Source organism: Bos mutus, chromosome 29 (genome assembly GCF_027580195.1).
Source record: "Bos mutus isolate GX-2022 chromosome 29, NWIPB_WYAK_1.1, whole genome shotgun sequence".
In the NCBI taxonomy this organism is placed as follows: Eukaryota; Metazoa; Chordata; class Mammalia; order Artiodactyla; family Bovidae; genus Bos; species Bos mutus.
In genome coordinates this window covers 8,738,919-8,756,848 of record NC_091645.1, presented here as the reverse complement: position 1 = coordinate 8,756,848, position 17,930 = coordinate 8,738,919, and the positions used below count along the sequence as shown (strand labels likewise).

The 17,930-nt window shown below is 37.1% G+C and overlaps 1 protein-coding gene across 12 annotated transcripts in view; it reads right to left on the bottom strand.

Annotated features, from left to right (window-relative positions):
* The window catches only part of PICALM (phosphatidylinositol binding clathrin assembly protein), a 100,927-nt gene that overhangs the window by 54,415 nt on the left and 28,582 nt on the right, over positions 1-17,930 (bottom strand). For all 12 annotated transcript variants that reach the window (XM_070365044.1, XM_070365043.1, XM_070365048.1 and 9 more), the window contains exons 2-4: positions 13,610-13,752; positions 10,440-10,515; positions 6,539-6,641 (exon numbers count right to left, since the gene is read on the bottom strand). In XM_070365044.1, the coding sequence (XP_070221145.1) occupies positions 6,539-6,641; positions 10,440-10,515; positions 13,610-13,752 (322 nt within the window). The remainder of the gene's footprint in view (positions 1-6,538; positions 6,642-10,439; positions 10,516-13,609; positions 13,753-17,930) is intronic.

The following is a 17,930-nucleotide window of genomic DNA, read 5'->3' as shown; positions in this document are numbered from 1 at the left end:
AGTCATTCTAATCGGGCCACTGAAATAAGTGATGCTTAAGAGAAACTGTTTTTAATAAAATACTCTGTTACATATTTCCAAAGAAAGATAAATATCAGCAGTACCAAATAAATTAGAATTTTATGAAACTGACACCAAAAACATTAAATAAGAGGCAATAGAGTTAACACACACAACTAACACCAATATGTTTATTATAGACCAGGCTTCTGTCTTATGGGCTTGGTGTATGTTTTTCAAATTTTCAGAAAAATCCTGCAGGTGGTCTTGTCCCATCTTATAGACAATGAAATTTTAGGTTCATTGAGGTTATGAGAGTATCTAACGTCAGAAAACAAATTGATTTTAGGGTCAGTGTGTATGTAAACCCAAGTGTATAAGACTCTAAAGCAGAGCTTTTCATAAACTTCTGGTAGAGGAATAAGGCCCTTTCAAAAAAATGTATGGATGTTCCCTCATTTGCAAATGATCCATACTTAGAAATAGCTGTTCTACCCTAAGCTATCTCTTAAAACACAACTCCAGATACCAGAAAAACAATTAAGCTATGAAAAGCAAAAACAGTTCTTTGCAGGACAAGAGTTTAAAGAACAAACATTGGACTGCCTTATGTAGGCAGCTGTTGACCAGTTTTAGTCCAACAACCCTCGCAAATAAGATGTGTTAACTCATACATACCCATGTCCTCACTGACTGGTACCAGCTTCAGGGGTTTGGGATGAGGACCTCACGCCCTCTTTGCAGCCCTTTCTTTATACCCACACATGTCACACTCCCTGTTTTATCAGTCACTGTTGGTCCCTTTAGTTCTCCCTCCCTCTCCTTGCTAAGTGATTTTTTGACCTTCTGGTCACTTCCCCTGTATCATGAAAGACTTCAACATTGGCTCAGTTTTTCTCAGTTAATTTCAACATCTTACGTGCACAATCAATCCAACATCTTGATCTCAAAGGCCCTTAACCACATCCCCTATTCTCACAGTCATGTCCTGACCGTCAGTTCAGTTCAGTTCAGTCGCTCAGTCGTGTCCGACTCTTTGCAACCCCATGAACTGCAGCACGCCAGGCCTCCCTGTCCATCACCAGCTCCCGGAGTTCATCCAAACTCACGTCCATCGAGCCGGTGATGCCATCCAACCATCTCATCCTCTGTTGTCCCCTTTTCCTCCTGCCCCCAATTCCTCCCAGCATTAGAGTCTTTTCCAATGAGTCAACTCTTCGCATGAGGTGGCCAAAGTACTGGAGTTTCAGCTTTAGCATCATTCTTTCCAAAGGACACCCAGGGCTAATCTCCTTTAGGATGGACTGGTTGGATCTCCTTGCAGTCCAAGGGACTCTCAAGAGTCTTCTCCAACACCACAGTTCAAAAGCATCAATTCTTCGGTGCTCAGCTTTCTTCACAGTCCAACTCTCGCATCCATACATGACCACTGGAAAAACCATAGCCTGGACTAGATGGACCTTTCTGCCTGCCAAGAAACCACATTATCCCTAGCCCCCATTACCACTCCCTTACCCTCAATGTAAGAAAAAGTCAAGATTCAGACACCTCATCCTGACAAATCACCTTTTAACTTTCTAGCTACCTTGGTCAAGTGTCCCATGACAAAAACTATTTGACTTCATCATAAACTCCAATGTATCAACCCTACCACTACCCATATTGATCCCTTCTAGTTTTCCCTTCTTTCATCTAGCTCATAATTCCAAAGATAAGTATTATCATGCCCTTGCAAATACCCTTCACCCTCTTGCACCTCTCCTTCCCTTGCACTCTTCTGGCAAATCCACAATTTTCATTCATTATTCAACATACTCTAGTGTAAGCTCCACTTTTACCTCTATGTTGCCTCTCCAGTGGATACTAGGCCAACATTACTTGACTAGACTTCTCAGCAGCACTCAAACTTTTTCCTCCTTCTTGTAGTTCTCTACTCTCTTAGCATCCCTGATACCTGTCACTCCTTGTTTTCTTCCTACCACACCATTACTTTTTCAGTCTCTTTCCTTGTCTCCTCATCCTCTACTCATTCTCTAAAATAAATGCTGTGTATCTCAAGATGTTTCTGGGCCCTCCCCTCTCATTCTACACTTATTCCCTAGGATACTGTCATTCCCCAGGCAGAAATTACCAAACCGCCACTTATACACCCAGACCAGAACTCTCAAAGGTCCTAGTTAGTACTGTCAAATTGCCTACTTGATATCTTAACTTAGAAAAATCACAGATATCTAAAAACTAGTATTTCCAAAATTAATTTCTTAATTTTTAACCACTACCCTATGTTGCTTCCAAAAACCTTACCAGTAAAAGGTGCCATCTCCCCAATGGTTTAGGACAGAAACAATGGGAACATTTTTTATTCTTCTCTCTCTCACTAGCCTCCACATCATTTCTTCCCAGAGAACTTTAAATTTCTCAATTAAGAAAAAGTCAAACAGTTATCACAAGCTACGTCAGCAACTGACTTCAAAAAACTCAATTCACAAACCCAAATGCTCAAATATGATTCAAACCAAATGCGTGACAATTCATACTCCATGCAGAACACAAGTATTTATTACTTCTGTAATCAAGTATAATTAAATTCATATACTTCCCAAATATAAGAGCAATGAATTAAAGGCTGATCATCCATACTCTTACTCACAGACAATATCTGGATTATTCTTTCTCTTGCTAGTTACTAACAATGTCTTACCACTTCAAATTGTACCAATTTAGAATTCAAGATATTCTACACGGCAAGTTAACACTATCAAAAAAATGAAATGCTAAACAAAAAGAAAATGAAGGGACCAATGTATAACACAACCAACTAAAAAAGATACATTAATGGGCAATTTACTGGATCCATTTTTCATAGAACCATTTAATGTACTATTTAGAAACTCATCTAATAATCTTTTCAAAAACTATTAACCATCTACTATGTTTAGACACTGTGGAAAGTCCTGAAAATAAGAATCTGAGACTGTACTGTTTTCATGGATGAGAGTGTCATAAAAAATCTAACAGAAAAAAAGGCTTCCTCAAAAAAATATTTGAGTGAAATCTTGAAGAATGACTAAGAATTTGCCAGAATAACAAAAAAGGGGCTAAAGTAAGTGTATTTAAGTGAAAAGTCATTTAACCAAGTGCATGCATGCTGAGTCGCTTCAGTAGTGCCCAACTCTGTGTGACCCTATGGATTATGGCATGCCAGGCTTCTCTGTTTATGGGATACACCAGTCAAGAATACTGGAGTGGACTGCCATGTCCTTCTCCAGGGGATCTTCCTGAGCCAGGGATTGAACCCACAACTCTTATGTCTCTTGCATTGGCAGGTGGGTTCTTTATCACTAGCGTCACTTGGGAAGCCCACTTAACCATACAGGGTAATGATTCATTTTGATTTTTGAATATCCCATATTTCTATTAGAAATTGTAGTTAATCTCCATCTCACTTTTTTAATATCAAGATATATTCTAAATGAATGTTAAGATTTAAATAAAAATACTGAATCCATAAAAATATCCAATGAAAACATAGTCAATTGATCACTTCGGGGTAGAAAACCCCACTCGAATTTGCTTAAAAGACCGTAGCCATAAAAACAAAGACAACAATTTTTATCACATAGATTTTTTAAAAAGTTTTAATAAATGCTAAAAAAGGGGGGGGGCAGTATTTATAACCTGTGACAATTTATTTTCCCAATAAATCCAAAAGCTTGTCAGTTTGTCATGTGCTAATAAGCATTATATACAATAAATCATTTAATTCTCACAAAAATCCTAATAGATAAATGCTATTAACATCACCATTCTACAAATGAAACAATATTTACAAAACTTTGCAGTGGCACAGGGGACATGGGTTCAATCCCTGGTCCGGGAAGATCCCACATGATATGGAGCAACGAAGCCCATGGGCCACAACTACCGAGCCTGTGTGCTACAACTAACGCAGCCCATGCACGCCAGGGCCTGAGAGCCACAACCACTGAGTACGCGTGCTCAACCACTGAAGCCCGCACACCTAGAGCTGCGCTCCACAGCAAGAGACGCCACTGCAATGAGAAGCCTGCACTGCAACAGAGAGTAGCCCCACTTACTGCAAGCAGAGAATGCCACACACAGCATCGAAGACCCAGTGCAACCAACAGTAACAATAAATAAAATTTAAAAAATTCACAGATGAATTAACTTGAAGCTTAAGTTAACGCTCTCCAACTGTGCCACACCATACTACTATGGTACAAATGGGCTATACGTATGCCAGCACATTAATCCCAAACCCTTCTCATGTAGTCCTTCTCATGTAGTCTCATGTAGTCCTTTCCATGTAACATACTGTCCTGTAAAAATAGCATCAGTTTGTGTGGCATGATGTGGAAAAAGTTAGCCAATTGATGGATATGTAATAAAAGATATTTTTTCTTAGGAAATAGGCACTGAAATGTTAAGAGCTATAAACTGTAAAACGGCATGAGGTATATGAGCACTTGTCTAATCATCGCCCAGAAAGGGTTCAGCAGGGCAAAGTCTGGATGGCTCCTTCCAGCTTGGTTTATAGATTGTGTGATGTCCTTTGAGTTGCTCCCTCTTGACAACTGAACTCGCAGTGTGATAACCTAGTGATTGCACTGTTTTCATCAGTCACATTTTTACAAATAGGTAGACTCATTCATCAGAGAAGGTAATGGCATCCCACTCCAGTACTCTTGCCTGGAAAATCCCATGAACGGAGGAGCCTGGTAGGCTGCAGTCCATGGGGTCGCAAAGAGTCGGACACGACTGAGCGACTTCCCTTCCCCTATATATAATCCACTCTCAAATGGGTCAAACAAAAAAGTAAACAAACACATACACAAAGAATAATTAAATGTTAAAAATTGATGAATCTGAGTGAAGTGTATAGGAGCTATCTGTATTGTTCCTGCAGCATTTCAGGAAGTGAATTATTTCAAATAAAATTATTTTTTAAAAGTTAGCAAGCTGGCTGAAGTACCTTACTAAAATCCCTCATCTAATTGGAGTAAAGCTAGAAATCCAACCTAAATTTATCTGACTAAACTGCCAGTAAGCTTTTAAGACAGAAGAATTTTAAAAGTCCAATGGAGAAATGGGCAAAGGATACTAAAAAGCAATTAACAAAGCAAGAGTGGTATTTTTACAAAGAGAGAAAGAGGCTCAATATCACCATTTAAAAGTTAGTCAATCAACTAACAAAATACCTAATGAGATACATTTTCATGATGATGGAAGAATATAGTGAAAGAGGTATTTATAACTATATTTAACTCAATAATTTGGTACCACTTTTATACAGGGCAATTTGGTGTTTTCTATTAAAATGGTAGTCAAAGTAGTCAAAGTCACTCAGTTGTGTCCGACTCTTTCGACCCGATGGACTGCAGCCCGCAAGGTTCCTCTGTCCATGGGATTCTCCAGGCAAGAATACTGGAGTGGGTTGCCATTTCCTTCTCCAATTAAAATGGTACATGTATGTATATATTGTTTGACTTGTCAATTCTAAGAATTTATTCTACAGGAAATTTCACTTACAAATGCAACCACAGGGACCTCCATGATGATTCAGTGGTTAAGACTCCGTGCTTCAACTGTAGGGTGCACGGGTTCAACCCTGGTTGGGGAACTATGATCCCACATGCCAAGCAGTGTGATCAAAAATAAATTAAAAAAAAAAAATGCAAGCACATGTAAAAGAATATTCAATACATTTCTTTTATAAGATTAAAAAAACGAAATAAATCAAAGGTACATCTAGAACATAATTCTAAAGCCATTCAAAAGAACGAGCTGGTTCTATGTGCACAGATACTGAGAATATCTAAAATACCTATTAGGGGAGGGAAGCAGTCTTCAAATAGTGTGATCCAAACGTGATTTTCTATGTGTCTTCATACACCTATTTTTATTTCTATTTTCACACAGAAAACAGATGAGATACAGCAAAATATTAACAGTTTAAGTCAGATTTCTATGTTGCCTGGATTTTTAAAAAATAGTTTATTACTTTTATAAACCTAAAAAATATTCAGAACAGACAAATCCTTACAGATATAAAGTAGATTTGTGACTGCCAAGGTCCAGAAGAAAAGCAAACACATGTTTTGGAATTAGACAGCAGTGATGCTGCACAAATTTGTAAATATACTAAAAAAACCACTTATTGTACACTTTAAAAGGGTGAATTTTATGTTGTGTGAATTGTCTCAATAAAGCTGTTGAAAAATTTAATAAGAACTTCGAAAATCCTAGTGCAAAAGTATCTGATATACTTAAAAAAACATGAAGTTCATCTTTTTAAGACTGGCTGGAAACTCTGTAATTCATAATCAAGAATGCCTATTGTTGTGTAGTTGTTCAGCTGTGTCTGACTCTTTGCAACCCCATGGACTGTGGCACGCCAGGCTTCCCTGTCCTTCACCATCTCCTGGAGCTTGCCAAATAATGCCTGCAGTTAACATTTTAAAATATTCAAGTTCATTAGATGTCAAAAAGAAAAAGAATGAAAGAAAGCTTAACTCACCCTCGTTTCACTTTTGTGAAATCAAATGCAACTTGTCTGTATGAAACTGCTTTTTCATTTAGATACCTACTATACCTCCTAATAAATGTAGACATGTCATATCCTGTAAGAAAAGAAACATAAAAGGATTTCATAAAATATTAAAAACCCGATTAGCTTAGAAAACCAACTCATTTTATCCAGTGGCCACAATGTCTTGATATTCCACCTTCAATTTAGTGATATGAATTAAGTGACATTAACATCTACAATATTTTACATTTTTAAAGTTAGGTATGTCTTATGTGGCTTAGAAAAATCTTCCCCCTTAAAATTTCACTAAAATAGTAATTCTGCTTTATTCTGACCAACATTCCTTTTATTTATTGGGAATTGAAAAACTTGCTTTCTTATACTACTTGATAACCCCATAACTCAAATTTAACATCCTGCAGAACCAAAATCCCTCTCCTCAAAATCATTAATCAATTTAATATTTTTCATACTTTTCCATCTTTAGTTGCATATGATTTAGCACAACTTATGGGTGCCAACCTTATAAGTAGCAGAGAAAATGACTGCATTGTACAATGAAATAAGTGGCAATATGCAAATTTAAGGCCTAACAAAAAATAATTCTATGACAGTTTTCAATGAAACTTTCTAAGTGAATAGCTAAATCATTCTAAGATTTTGCTTCAACATAATCATGAGATTTGAAGACTTCAGCACCATAAAATCTAATCAATATTATTAAAAACAAACAAACAAACTTGTGTTTTAGCTACTGCCTGGCTCAAGAAGTCTGCAAATTTTTGCTCTTTCCCTTGTGGCTCAGTTGGTAAAGAACCTGCCTTCAATGCCAGAGACTTGGGTTCGATCCCTGGGTTGGGAAGATCTCCTGGAGAAGGGAAAGGATACTCACTCCAGTATTCTGGCCTGGAGAATCCCATGGACTATACAGTTCACGGGGTCGCAAAGAGTCGGACACGACTGAGCGACTTTCACCTTCACTGTAAAAGCAGATCCATTCTACTCTAGTTCATCTTCATCTAACAAATTTAATTTTAGTTGATGGTCTCTGCTACTTTAAAAAGATATAACACCAAAACAAGTGCACACACACACACAAAGTACAGTGACTGGATTTAACATAATCACCAATTCATTTATTCAGCAAATATTTCTTAGTAGCTGGCTCAGATGGTGAAGCGTCTGCCTGCAATGTGCGAGACCCGGGTTCAATTCCTGGGTCGGGAAGATCCCCTGGAGAAGTAAATGGCAATCCACTCCAGCACTCTTGCCTGGAAAATCCCATGGACGAAGGAGCCTGATAGGCTACAGTCCACGGGGTTGCAAAGAGTCGGACACGACTTCACTTTCACTAACTTGCTACTGGAGAAAAATCAGTGAACAGAAAGAAATCACTGCCCTCAGATATTCTCATAGCTATTAGTGTATTGTATAAGGTGTTATATACTCACATTTTTCAGCTCTTTAGTTAATACTGTTCCCTCTAATACACTCTACTAGATCCTCACTAAGGGGAGAAACATCTCTCATCCTTCAAGGCTCGGTCTCTAAAACTTTCCCTGAACTCTGTGTATACCCATATTATTCTTACTTCAAATACAGCCATTAGATGTATATAATTATCTCACGTACTTTAAGTTTAATTATAATATATACAACCAGTATAACAGCCAGTATATACTGAATAAAATATACCAGACTCCACCCAACAAAATACATCAGCAATCAAAATTACAAAAACATCACTGAATTATAACTTATCATTTCAGTCTAACCTTTATAATATCTTTGAATATAAGCTTTAAATAAAAGGCCTAAAAACTGTTCTCTACATAAATGAATGAAAGCCTTAAAACCCTGTCACTAGAAGTGCTTAATTTCCATCTCAAGAAAGTAGAAAATCAGTAGTTAATGAGACACAAAAAACCCACTTGGAACATATGCATATATTCTGCTCTAGAGTAGTGATTTGCATATTGTTTTCCAGACTCTTACAGTTCAAATGAACTAAATAAGGCTGAAAGCAGAAATAAAAAGATGAGGTAGTTTTATCCATGTTCCAGAAAACAAAACAGCTCCAGTTTCACCTATTATATATACAGATAGCTTCTACTGAAGATTTTACTTGAAAAAGGGATTTCATGGCTTCATTTTCCCCCCCTTATTTAAGGCATGATATCTCTCATTAAAGTAAAATCAACCTTGTAACAGCTGGTTCTATGCACAGATTACTGATCTTCCAGAATCTCTGAAAGACTGAGTATTCAATTCTAATTAGTACTTTCAACTGCCAAAAGTAAAGAAGTATTGAACAGTTCATAAACACATACACAGCTACTCACTAAATTCTACTGATTTTCATCTCCACAGAAGCCACAATTCAAGCCCTCATTAACTCTCTACTAGATGAGCAAAATAATGACCAGAGCAGTCTCAAGGTCCTTTAAGATGTTACTCACTCAAATACAACAGGCTAGAGTGGTTTTTTTAATAACACATGTTCCTTCTCTCCTCCTCCCTCAACTCAAAAACTTTGATGGTTTCTCACTGCATTATAAAATCCCAAATATATCAAAATCCTTTCTGCATGATTTTGGCCCCAAACAGCTTTCCAAGGGTTATCTGCCATTACATATTCTCCAACACCTCATCTTACACTCTATTCATTTTCATTTGCTCTATAAATAAACACCCATGCTCTTTACCATCCACATACATCTGTGTACCTTTGTTTAAGTCAACTCACATTCTCATCCATCTTTCAAAGCACAGCACAAATCTTACCTTTTCTAAAGATATTTCCCAGCTGAAACTTACTGCTGAGTACTCCTTTAGTATGGTCTTAGTATGTCCTTTATGAGGCTCTTCCTAGAGTTATTCTATAATGCTAACAGTCTCGCTCTGGCTAAGTGTAACAGATCCCGTTAAGACAGTACGAACATGGAGGGCTACAGTACTAGACTACAGCAATTTCATGTTACTGAATTAAAGTAAAATAAATAAAATACCTGGTAAGTATTAATAAGTAATTCATCTGAAAAACATATTATACTTACCTTTGCTACTAAAATGTATGATATTCTCAACATTTCTTAGAATAAAGTATAAAATAATAACAAAAACAACAAGGAAACCAGATACGTTAAAAGTTACTTTCTACATTTACAGATATGTAAAGTTACACCTAACTTTACATTTTTAAAGTTAGATATGTCATATGTGGCTTAGAAAAATTTTCCCCTTAGAACTTCACTAAATAATTGTTTTATTCGACCAACATTCCTTTTATTTATTTTATTTGCTGGGAATTAAAAAACTTGTTTTCTTATACTACTTGATAACACCAAACTCAAATTTAACGTCCTATGGAACCAAAATGCTACTCCTCAAATCATTAATCAATTTAATATTTTTCATACTTATCAATCTTTAGTTGTATACGATTTAGAACAACTGTAACAGAATGTAAGTAGTGTTTCCTATGTGCCAGGCATCATTCTGGGCACCTTACACGTATAACTAGGTTACACCTCATGATAATCCTACAGGTGGGTGCTATCATTACTCCTGATTTTACAGATGCAGAGAGGTAAAGTAACTTGCTCAAATTTATGCAGTTGGTGTTAGAGATGGGATTCAATCCAGGCAGTCCACTTTCAGAACCCATGCTCTTAAACTGCTACTTTATACTGCTTCTCAAAGAGCTCTGGGTGGCAAGAAGTGAAGTCAATCAATCTTCTTATGCAAAGATACTTTTTTCTTCTCTACAACCGTCACTAAAACATGAGGCTCCTCCATAGCATATGTTCTAAAGAACATAGTTCAACTTTGCAGTAATCCTCAAATGGGGTCACTCTTGATTTTTCTGTAATGAATAAGGTGTCTTTACCTTGCAATCCACTTTTATCCAAAAAATTGCTTAAGTTAAACAACGTGTTTCTTGAAGCCAAATACTGAATGAAACGCTGGGGGAAAAAAAGACAACAAATGATTATGTCAAATAGTACTGCCATCTAAGAAACTTTAACTTGAGAATTAGGGGGGAAAGTGGTGGTTAACACATTAATCTTATCTAGTTTAAATTTATCATCTTCAGTCCTCCCAAAAACATAAAACATATTTTTCACTAGCATGCAGGAATGTATTAAAGTCTAATGCCCACAGCTATGGTATTAAAGTTAAAAGGAAACAGGCACTTTTAACTAGAAGTGCTTTGCTATAGCATATTATAGCTACAGCTAATCATATTCAGATGGTGCCTTTATTTTAAAACAGGTATCTAGTGATCCAAATTTTTATTATTTCTTTTTAAAAACAGAATATCAGTAATCATACTGGAGTATAACAGAACAGACATCCTTTTACCCACAGTCCATATTAAAGATCACTTTAGATCCCCTTACAGAATCAAATTACACACTACTAAAGACACATGCCTTCAACACCATTCCCTTCTCTTCCTCCCTCTGCAAAGGCAATCACTTTTCTAAAGTAGGTTTTTATCATTCTCATGAATGTTTTTTAAAATTTTACTACATATATAAGGATCTAAAAACAGTACATAATTTTGGTTTCTATCTTAAATTTACAGAAATTCTATACTGTACTCATTCTTTTCCAATGTGTTTTTTAATAACTTCTTCCCAAGAATTATCAATTTAATATATGCACATCTAGTTCACTCATTTTCAACAATGTGTGAGTATTTCAACAAACTACTGCATCCGTTATATATCCATTTCAACATGGACACTTAAGTTCTTTCCAGTTTTACTGTTATTAGCGATGTTTCACTGACGTCTTTGTACTGGTCTCCACCTGCAGGCATGCAAGGGTTTCTCATGATATACACTTAGGGCTGAACTGTTGGCTCAGCAGGTGTATAAAAATTCATCTTCTCAAAATACTGTCAAGCCCCTCTCCAAAATGTTTACCATAGAACACTGCCTTAATTTCCTTTTACACACAACCTCTAAAACAGCTAAAGAAACTCTTTTCAACTTTGTAGGACAAATTTTAAAAGGACTACTTTTGTAAATGTATGCAGAGGATTACTATCAATTTTATGTACATGATCACTTCTCTGACTCAATAGTGTTCATCAGAGATCACCACAAACTAACAACCATGATTTTGAAAAACAATTTGACAATCAAAGACTCCTGTTTCATCACTTATCCTAAAACAACTTGTTTCAAAATGCATTCAAATATCCTCAGACCAAAAAAAAAAAAAATCCTAAGACAATGTAACACTCTATGATTTTCGTAAGTTTTGATGATTCTTTTTTGTGAGGGGCTGTGCTGTGCACTTGTAAGTGTTCAGCATGCCAGCAGCCTCTACCTACTACATGCCAGTAGCATCCCCTCCAGTTATGCCAATGTCCCTTGAGGGTGAAAATCACTCGCCTGCCTTGCCCTATTTCAGAACAACTGTTCTAGAGAATCTCCATCACCACAGCATAGTGAAACTCTATGCATACTCTCACAGACCAGTAACGCCTGCCAATGCAAAAACTTGAGGGTTGTACAAACTAGCACCCAAAAAAGAGCAGAGCGCCAAATTTCTCTCAGCTACTGAAGGCAAACAGTTTATCTGAAAACCACTACTGAAATGCTACCTTTCTCTTCCTGTCAGTCAGTTGTAAGGAATGACAGTCAACTTTCTATTTTTTTGCCTTTTAAAAAGGTTTTGTTTCTGGTATTATCACCGTTGGGGCTTCCCAGGTGGCTCAGCGATAAAGAACTCGCCTGCCAACGCAGGAGACCCAAGGGATGTTGGTTCAATCCCTGGGTCAGAAACGTCTTTGGAGCAGGAAATGGCAACCTACTCTAGTATTCTTTCCTGGAAAATTCCATGGATAGAGGAGACTGGCAAGGCTACAAGTCCATGGGGTCACAAAGCTGCACACGACTGAGCACTGGGCAAATTATTACCTTATTCACCTCTGAAAGTCACCACTGAATGTCTGCCTCTTTAGCATTGCATAGTTTATTCTTTAAGGTAAAAAAATATATACAAGCCTGAAATTCTTCTGAACAGATGATCATGATCTTAGGTAAACACATTCCGAATAAAAATAGAAACTATTATTCTAGTTAAGATGAAAATGTTTTAGGTTACACTGAAGCTAGTATATTCAATTTTTTCTACTGACTCTGTATATTGCTAATAATGAGTTAGAAAGCAACTGAGTAACATGTCCTAAAAATGGGTCACATGTGTTACTTAAGTAATCATACTTCAGGTAGCACTCCTGAAAATAACTTTTAAAATTTAAAAACTACAAATATAATCAAAAAAGTCCTTCCTCATCTCACTGGGAACTATCTCCTAGCAATCCGTGATCTGCATTTTTCTAAGGCACATACCAAGGTCCTAGATTTATCTAATTCCATTCAAACTTTCTTTAAACACAGTTTTAAATACTCCTTTTGACACAATTTTACAAGTAAGCATACTAGGCTGAGAAAATCAAGAACTCAAAAATTAGCTACTGGGCTATCATGGAAAACAACATGATTCTCTCCAGACGTTAAATTGCAAAGGTTTATGCATCTTATTCGTTACCCTTTCTGGGTAATGAAGACTTTAGACACAACTCTGCTGAAGAAGGTATTCTTCAATCAGACCCTCTCAGCAAAATGCCATCTTAGTCCTTAATATCACAGCCTTGAACTAGGCAAAGGGCTTCTACAAACAACTATATGAGATCAGAGAGAAACCTGACTGGGCTGTAATGAAAAACCAAGTGAACAGAGACAAACATATAAGCTATACACAAAGGCCTGCAAAACCAGAGCTGCTTACAGAACCCATCTCCGGGCACTAATCTTTGCTTCTCGATCCCATTACTGAAAGTCCCCCGTGCTCTGACCCACTTTCTGCTTTCTGACTTAAAAGGCAGAAAAAAAAGTGTAGGGTCTACAATTCTATTTCTGCCCTTTTGACCTATATATATTATTCAGTTGCTATAGGCATTTCTGAGGTGTCAGTGGGAGAAGCAACCTGAACCAGTCAACACCCCCAGGACACTTGTTAACCAAAAATACTGCTTACCTCATTTCCATACACCATCAAATGATGAGTTGTAATGAGAGATTTGAAGACCACCACCCAACTACTGTTAGTAGTTCTTTCAAATAAACTGTCTGCTAACTGCGGGATGTTCACATTCATCTCATTTGTGCACTGAATTAAGTCTGCAATAAAAAAAAAAAAAGATTAATTTACTCTGCTTTACTTTTAACGGTAGGTCTGCATACTAATAGAGTAAACGTTTAACAAGAGTGGAACAAAAATGGATAGTTTGGAAAAGTTGTTAAAAAATCCTCCCAAGAGAACAACTGAGACAGAACTTCTATCTGAGAAGTAAACAGGGCATTGATAAATATCACATAATTAATCAATAATACCAGAAAGTAAATCACACTTCCTTCACCCTGAAGCACATTTTATTGTTTCAAGGCCTCGAGTAACTCTCAGTTCTCTTACTTCTTATAAAAATTTAGAACTACAATACTAATAATATTCATCCTTACAGTTAACTCATACATATAGAAACAGACACAAGCTGAAGGTCGAACACCTTTATTAAAATCCTCCCTAGAATGCTGTGCTTGTACTAATAGAGCAGATATGTGGTCTGTGAGTGGACAGGACTCTCAGTTTGTTTATAGAAAACAATTCTCATTCTTTTCTCCCTTCAGTTCTGAGTTCGCTCAGTTTTCACTTGATAGCAACTAGCTAATATTGACAAAACTGAAAATGGCTGAAAGTTTCTCAGCGCAACGAATTTCCAAAGAACTGATTCAGGAACTCTACTCAATTATTATTCTGAAAACAAGTAAAACAATGTAAGTTCTAACTTTTTATTTTAAAATATAAATAACTGGAAAACATTACCATAAAATAGTCTAATCTACAATTGTTCTAGCACCAAAACTAAAAGAAAAAGTTAATATACCTCTCAGAATTTCACCTCATATCTGCTTCACAGATATTATTGGCAAATTCAATGAAGAAAATACAAAATGATCCAATTTAGACATGTAATGAAGAAGATCAAGAGATGAGTTGTTTTAAAAGTATGCATAAAACAAAATGTATAATAACTACCTCAGTTGTAAGTACCATTAAGGGGGAAAATATTATTTATTTGTGACTCATTAAAAGATTGTCCACTTTTCACCTTTAGTACCTAATGATTAAATATGAACTCAAGTGATCTAACTTGGCTGTGATTGCTAAAAAGAAACAATGCAACTATGACCGTTTATCTGCTTATAATCTTTCAAAAATGTTTGTTTAATAGGGCCAATTTCTGTACAAAGTAACATTTGATAAGCAAATGCATTTTAGATAAGCAGTTACCCTGGCCAACAATGCCTGAAGAACAAAGCACAGGACAGTCAAACAGAATGCCCATGGAACACAAGGCTTTCACAATTGATACTACTTGCAACAAAAATTAAATAGTTCATCCAACTTGGTTTGAATGGTTCAGCTTCTGATATTTTACTTCTCCTATTTTAAATTTGATCTTAAATAGTACTTTATACCTGCCCCAAGACACTGAATATATTGTACTTGCCTTATTCCAAAGATATTCTCTCTCAAAATATAATTTACTGGGAGCAAGCCCTATCTATGTTCTGCTCATTTTGAACCCTTTAAAACATCAAACACAGTGATCAAGTTTTGATTTTAATATATGAAATTATATTCCTAGCTTCCTGTTTTCCCATGGATTTATTCTTATGTATCTGTATTTTTCTTTATCCTTCCAGAAATTATCTTTGTAAGTTATTCATTTAACAGTTACTTCTCACAATGATGTCAATAATCATTTTACTCCTCAGAATCTTACTTTCCAAAACTGAACCCGTCACAAAATTTTTTGTCACAATACTTGCCCAAGGGCACTTCTACATGTGTGTATGTGTTCGCACACCCACATGTTTTTGTGAACACTCCCTAGAGCCCATCAAGAACCAAGTCTCTTGAACTTCTAGATATCCCACCTTCTTCTCTCCACCCCACTATCACTGACAAAGCCAGAGCGAAGATCCTATGTTTCCCTAACTAGAAGTCAACCAGTCCTGGGAGTATTTAGAACCAAGTTAGGGAGGAATTATCATACCCTCTGAAGGGCTTTACTGGCATGTGAGGACAAAGTTGAGGGAGACTGGCATGCCATGCGCAACTGACTCTCCGCAATTAAAAGCTGCCCCGCCCCACTCAGCGGTAAAGAATCCACCTGCAGGAGACACGGGTTCAGTCCCTATCCAGGAAAATCTCCCCCACGCTGGGCAACATGGCTCTGCGCGCCACACCTACTGCGCCTGTGCTCTAGAGCCCAGAGCCGCAACCACTGAGGCCCGCACGCCCAGAGCTCGCACTCCGCAGCAAGAGAAGCCACCGCGGTGAGCAGCTCATGCACCTCAACCAGAGAGCAGCCCCCACGTCAACAAAGACCTAGCACCGCCAAAAATAAACAAACATTAAAAAAGAAAAAAAGCTGCTCCACCCAAAATTGTCCCCACTAAGAAAATGCTGGACTGACTGGCCTCTTCACTTCTAATGAGATCTCATTTGGGGTCTCACCTACCCCACATGCCCAAATAAAAACTGGCCATGACACTGACTAACCTCAATGATCTCCCATCCTCCTTGTTGAACCTTAACTTCCAAGACGGGCTTCCCTGGTGGCTCCGATGGTAAAGAATCTGCCTGCAATGTAGGTGGCCTGGGTTTAATCCTTGGGTCCTGCAGATCCCCTGGAGAAGGGAACGGCTACCCACTCCATTATTCTTGCCTGGAGAATCCAATGGACAGAGGAGTCTGGAGGGCTACAGTCCATAGAGTTGGACACAACTGAGCGACTCTCTCTCTCACACACACATACACATATTGCTGCTTCATACCTAAATCCTTCCATTCTTGCTCATTCCTCAAAATGAATGATGTATTTTCCTTTGTGAAATTCTCCTCTCCACAGACTAAGGTACCCACCACACAGACACTAAAGCTGGTACACAATTCTATACTTTTATTATTTACTTCCCCATCACTCGCATCTAGAATCAGAGATTTTAAAACGAATCTGCAAATACTTTTGTTGGTAATTTTCCATATTCTTAATCAGGGAGGTCAGTAAATCGCTGGATTAGTCAGAGACAGCCTGATTCTAAATGAAGCCAAAAGTGTAGATTTCAGTTTCAATGAGCATTAGTCAGAGACAGCCTGATTCTAAATGAAGGGAAAAGTGTAGATTTCAGTTTCAATGAGCATGTTATACAGTAGATACGTATATTGCATCGAGGATATATTCCCTTTGTGATCAGCTCTCCTCATCACTTTGCTTCAGTTACACTGTCTTCTTTGCAATGCCTTCCACGAGCCAAGCACTCTTAACCTCAGGTATTCAGTATTTTGTTCCTTCTGCCTAGAATATTCTTTTCCCAGATATCCACACTTCTCTTACTCCTTTATTACTATAGATCTTTGCTCAAATGTCACCTATCAGATGAACATCTCTGAATATTTATAAAAAGTAACAAAGCCTTAAGGCAATCCTCTACCTCCAAACCCTCACTATATCCTCTTATTCTGCTTTATTTCTCTCCAAAGCACTTATCACCTAACTCATTATAACGTGTTTAATGTCTTTCTCTTCTAATTAAAGTATAAGTTCCATGTAGGGAGGGCTCTATTATGTTCTCTGCTGGATTTCCTAAGAATAGTGCAATGCATACAATGGTCACTCACACTTTTTTAATAAATAACATTTATTTTAGCATGCACTTGAACAGCCCTAACATGACCATTCAAAATGTATTTTTTATACAAATTACACCAATGATCTACAACTCTTTGCACAACCTGCAATCCCCAAAAGGTTAAAAACAGACCTAAGCCCATCACATGAGAAAATTCTCAACTTCAAAGTTAAAGGGGATCCAACAAGTAATGGTTTATTGTAATGTTATGAAAACTATATTTCATAGCATTTAGAAATGACCACATAAAAATGGAAGGAAACTGCAGAAGCTAAAATGTAACACTTCATATATAACAGGAAAAATAGGATAAGAGTTCATGCATAAATTCAGAGTAGACCAAATGCAAAAACCAAAGATATACAAACGTTTCTGGGAGAAAATACACTGCATGGTCACACAAACCCTGCAGAACACACTTGCCCGTAGTACTTTAACTCAACCAGTCATTTTCTGCAGGGGTAATTTTTCCTCTGAACAATGTTTCTACTATAGTAGTAACCTGAAAATGCTTCTAAGCTTGAGCCCCAACAATTCAGGAAGGAAAATGTTTTCCACACCTCTAATCAACCAAAAGCCAATTGTTTCAAACAAATATC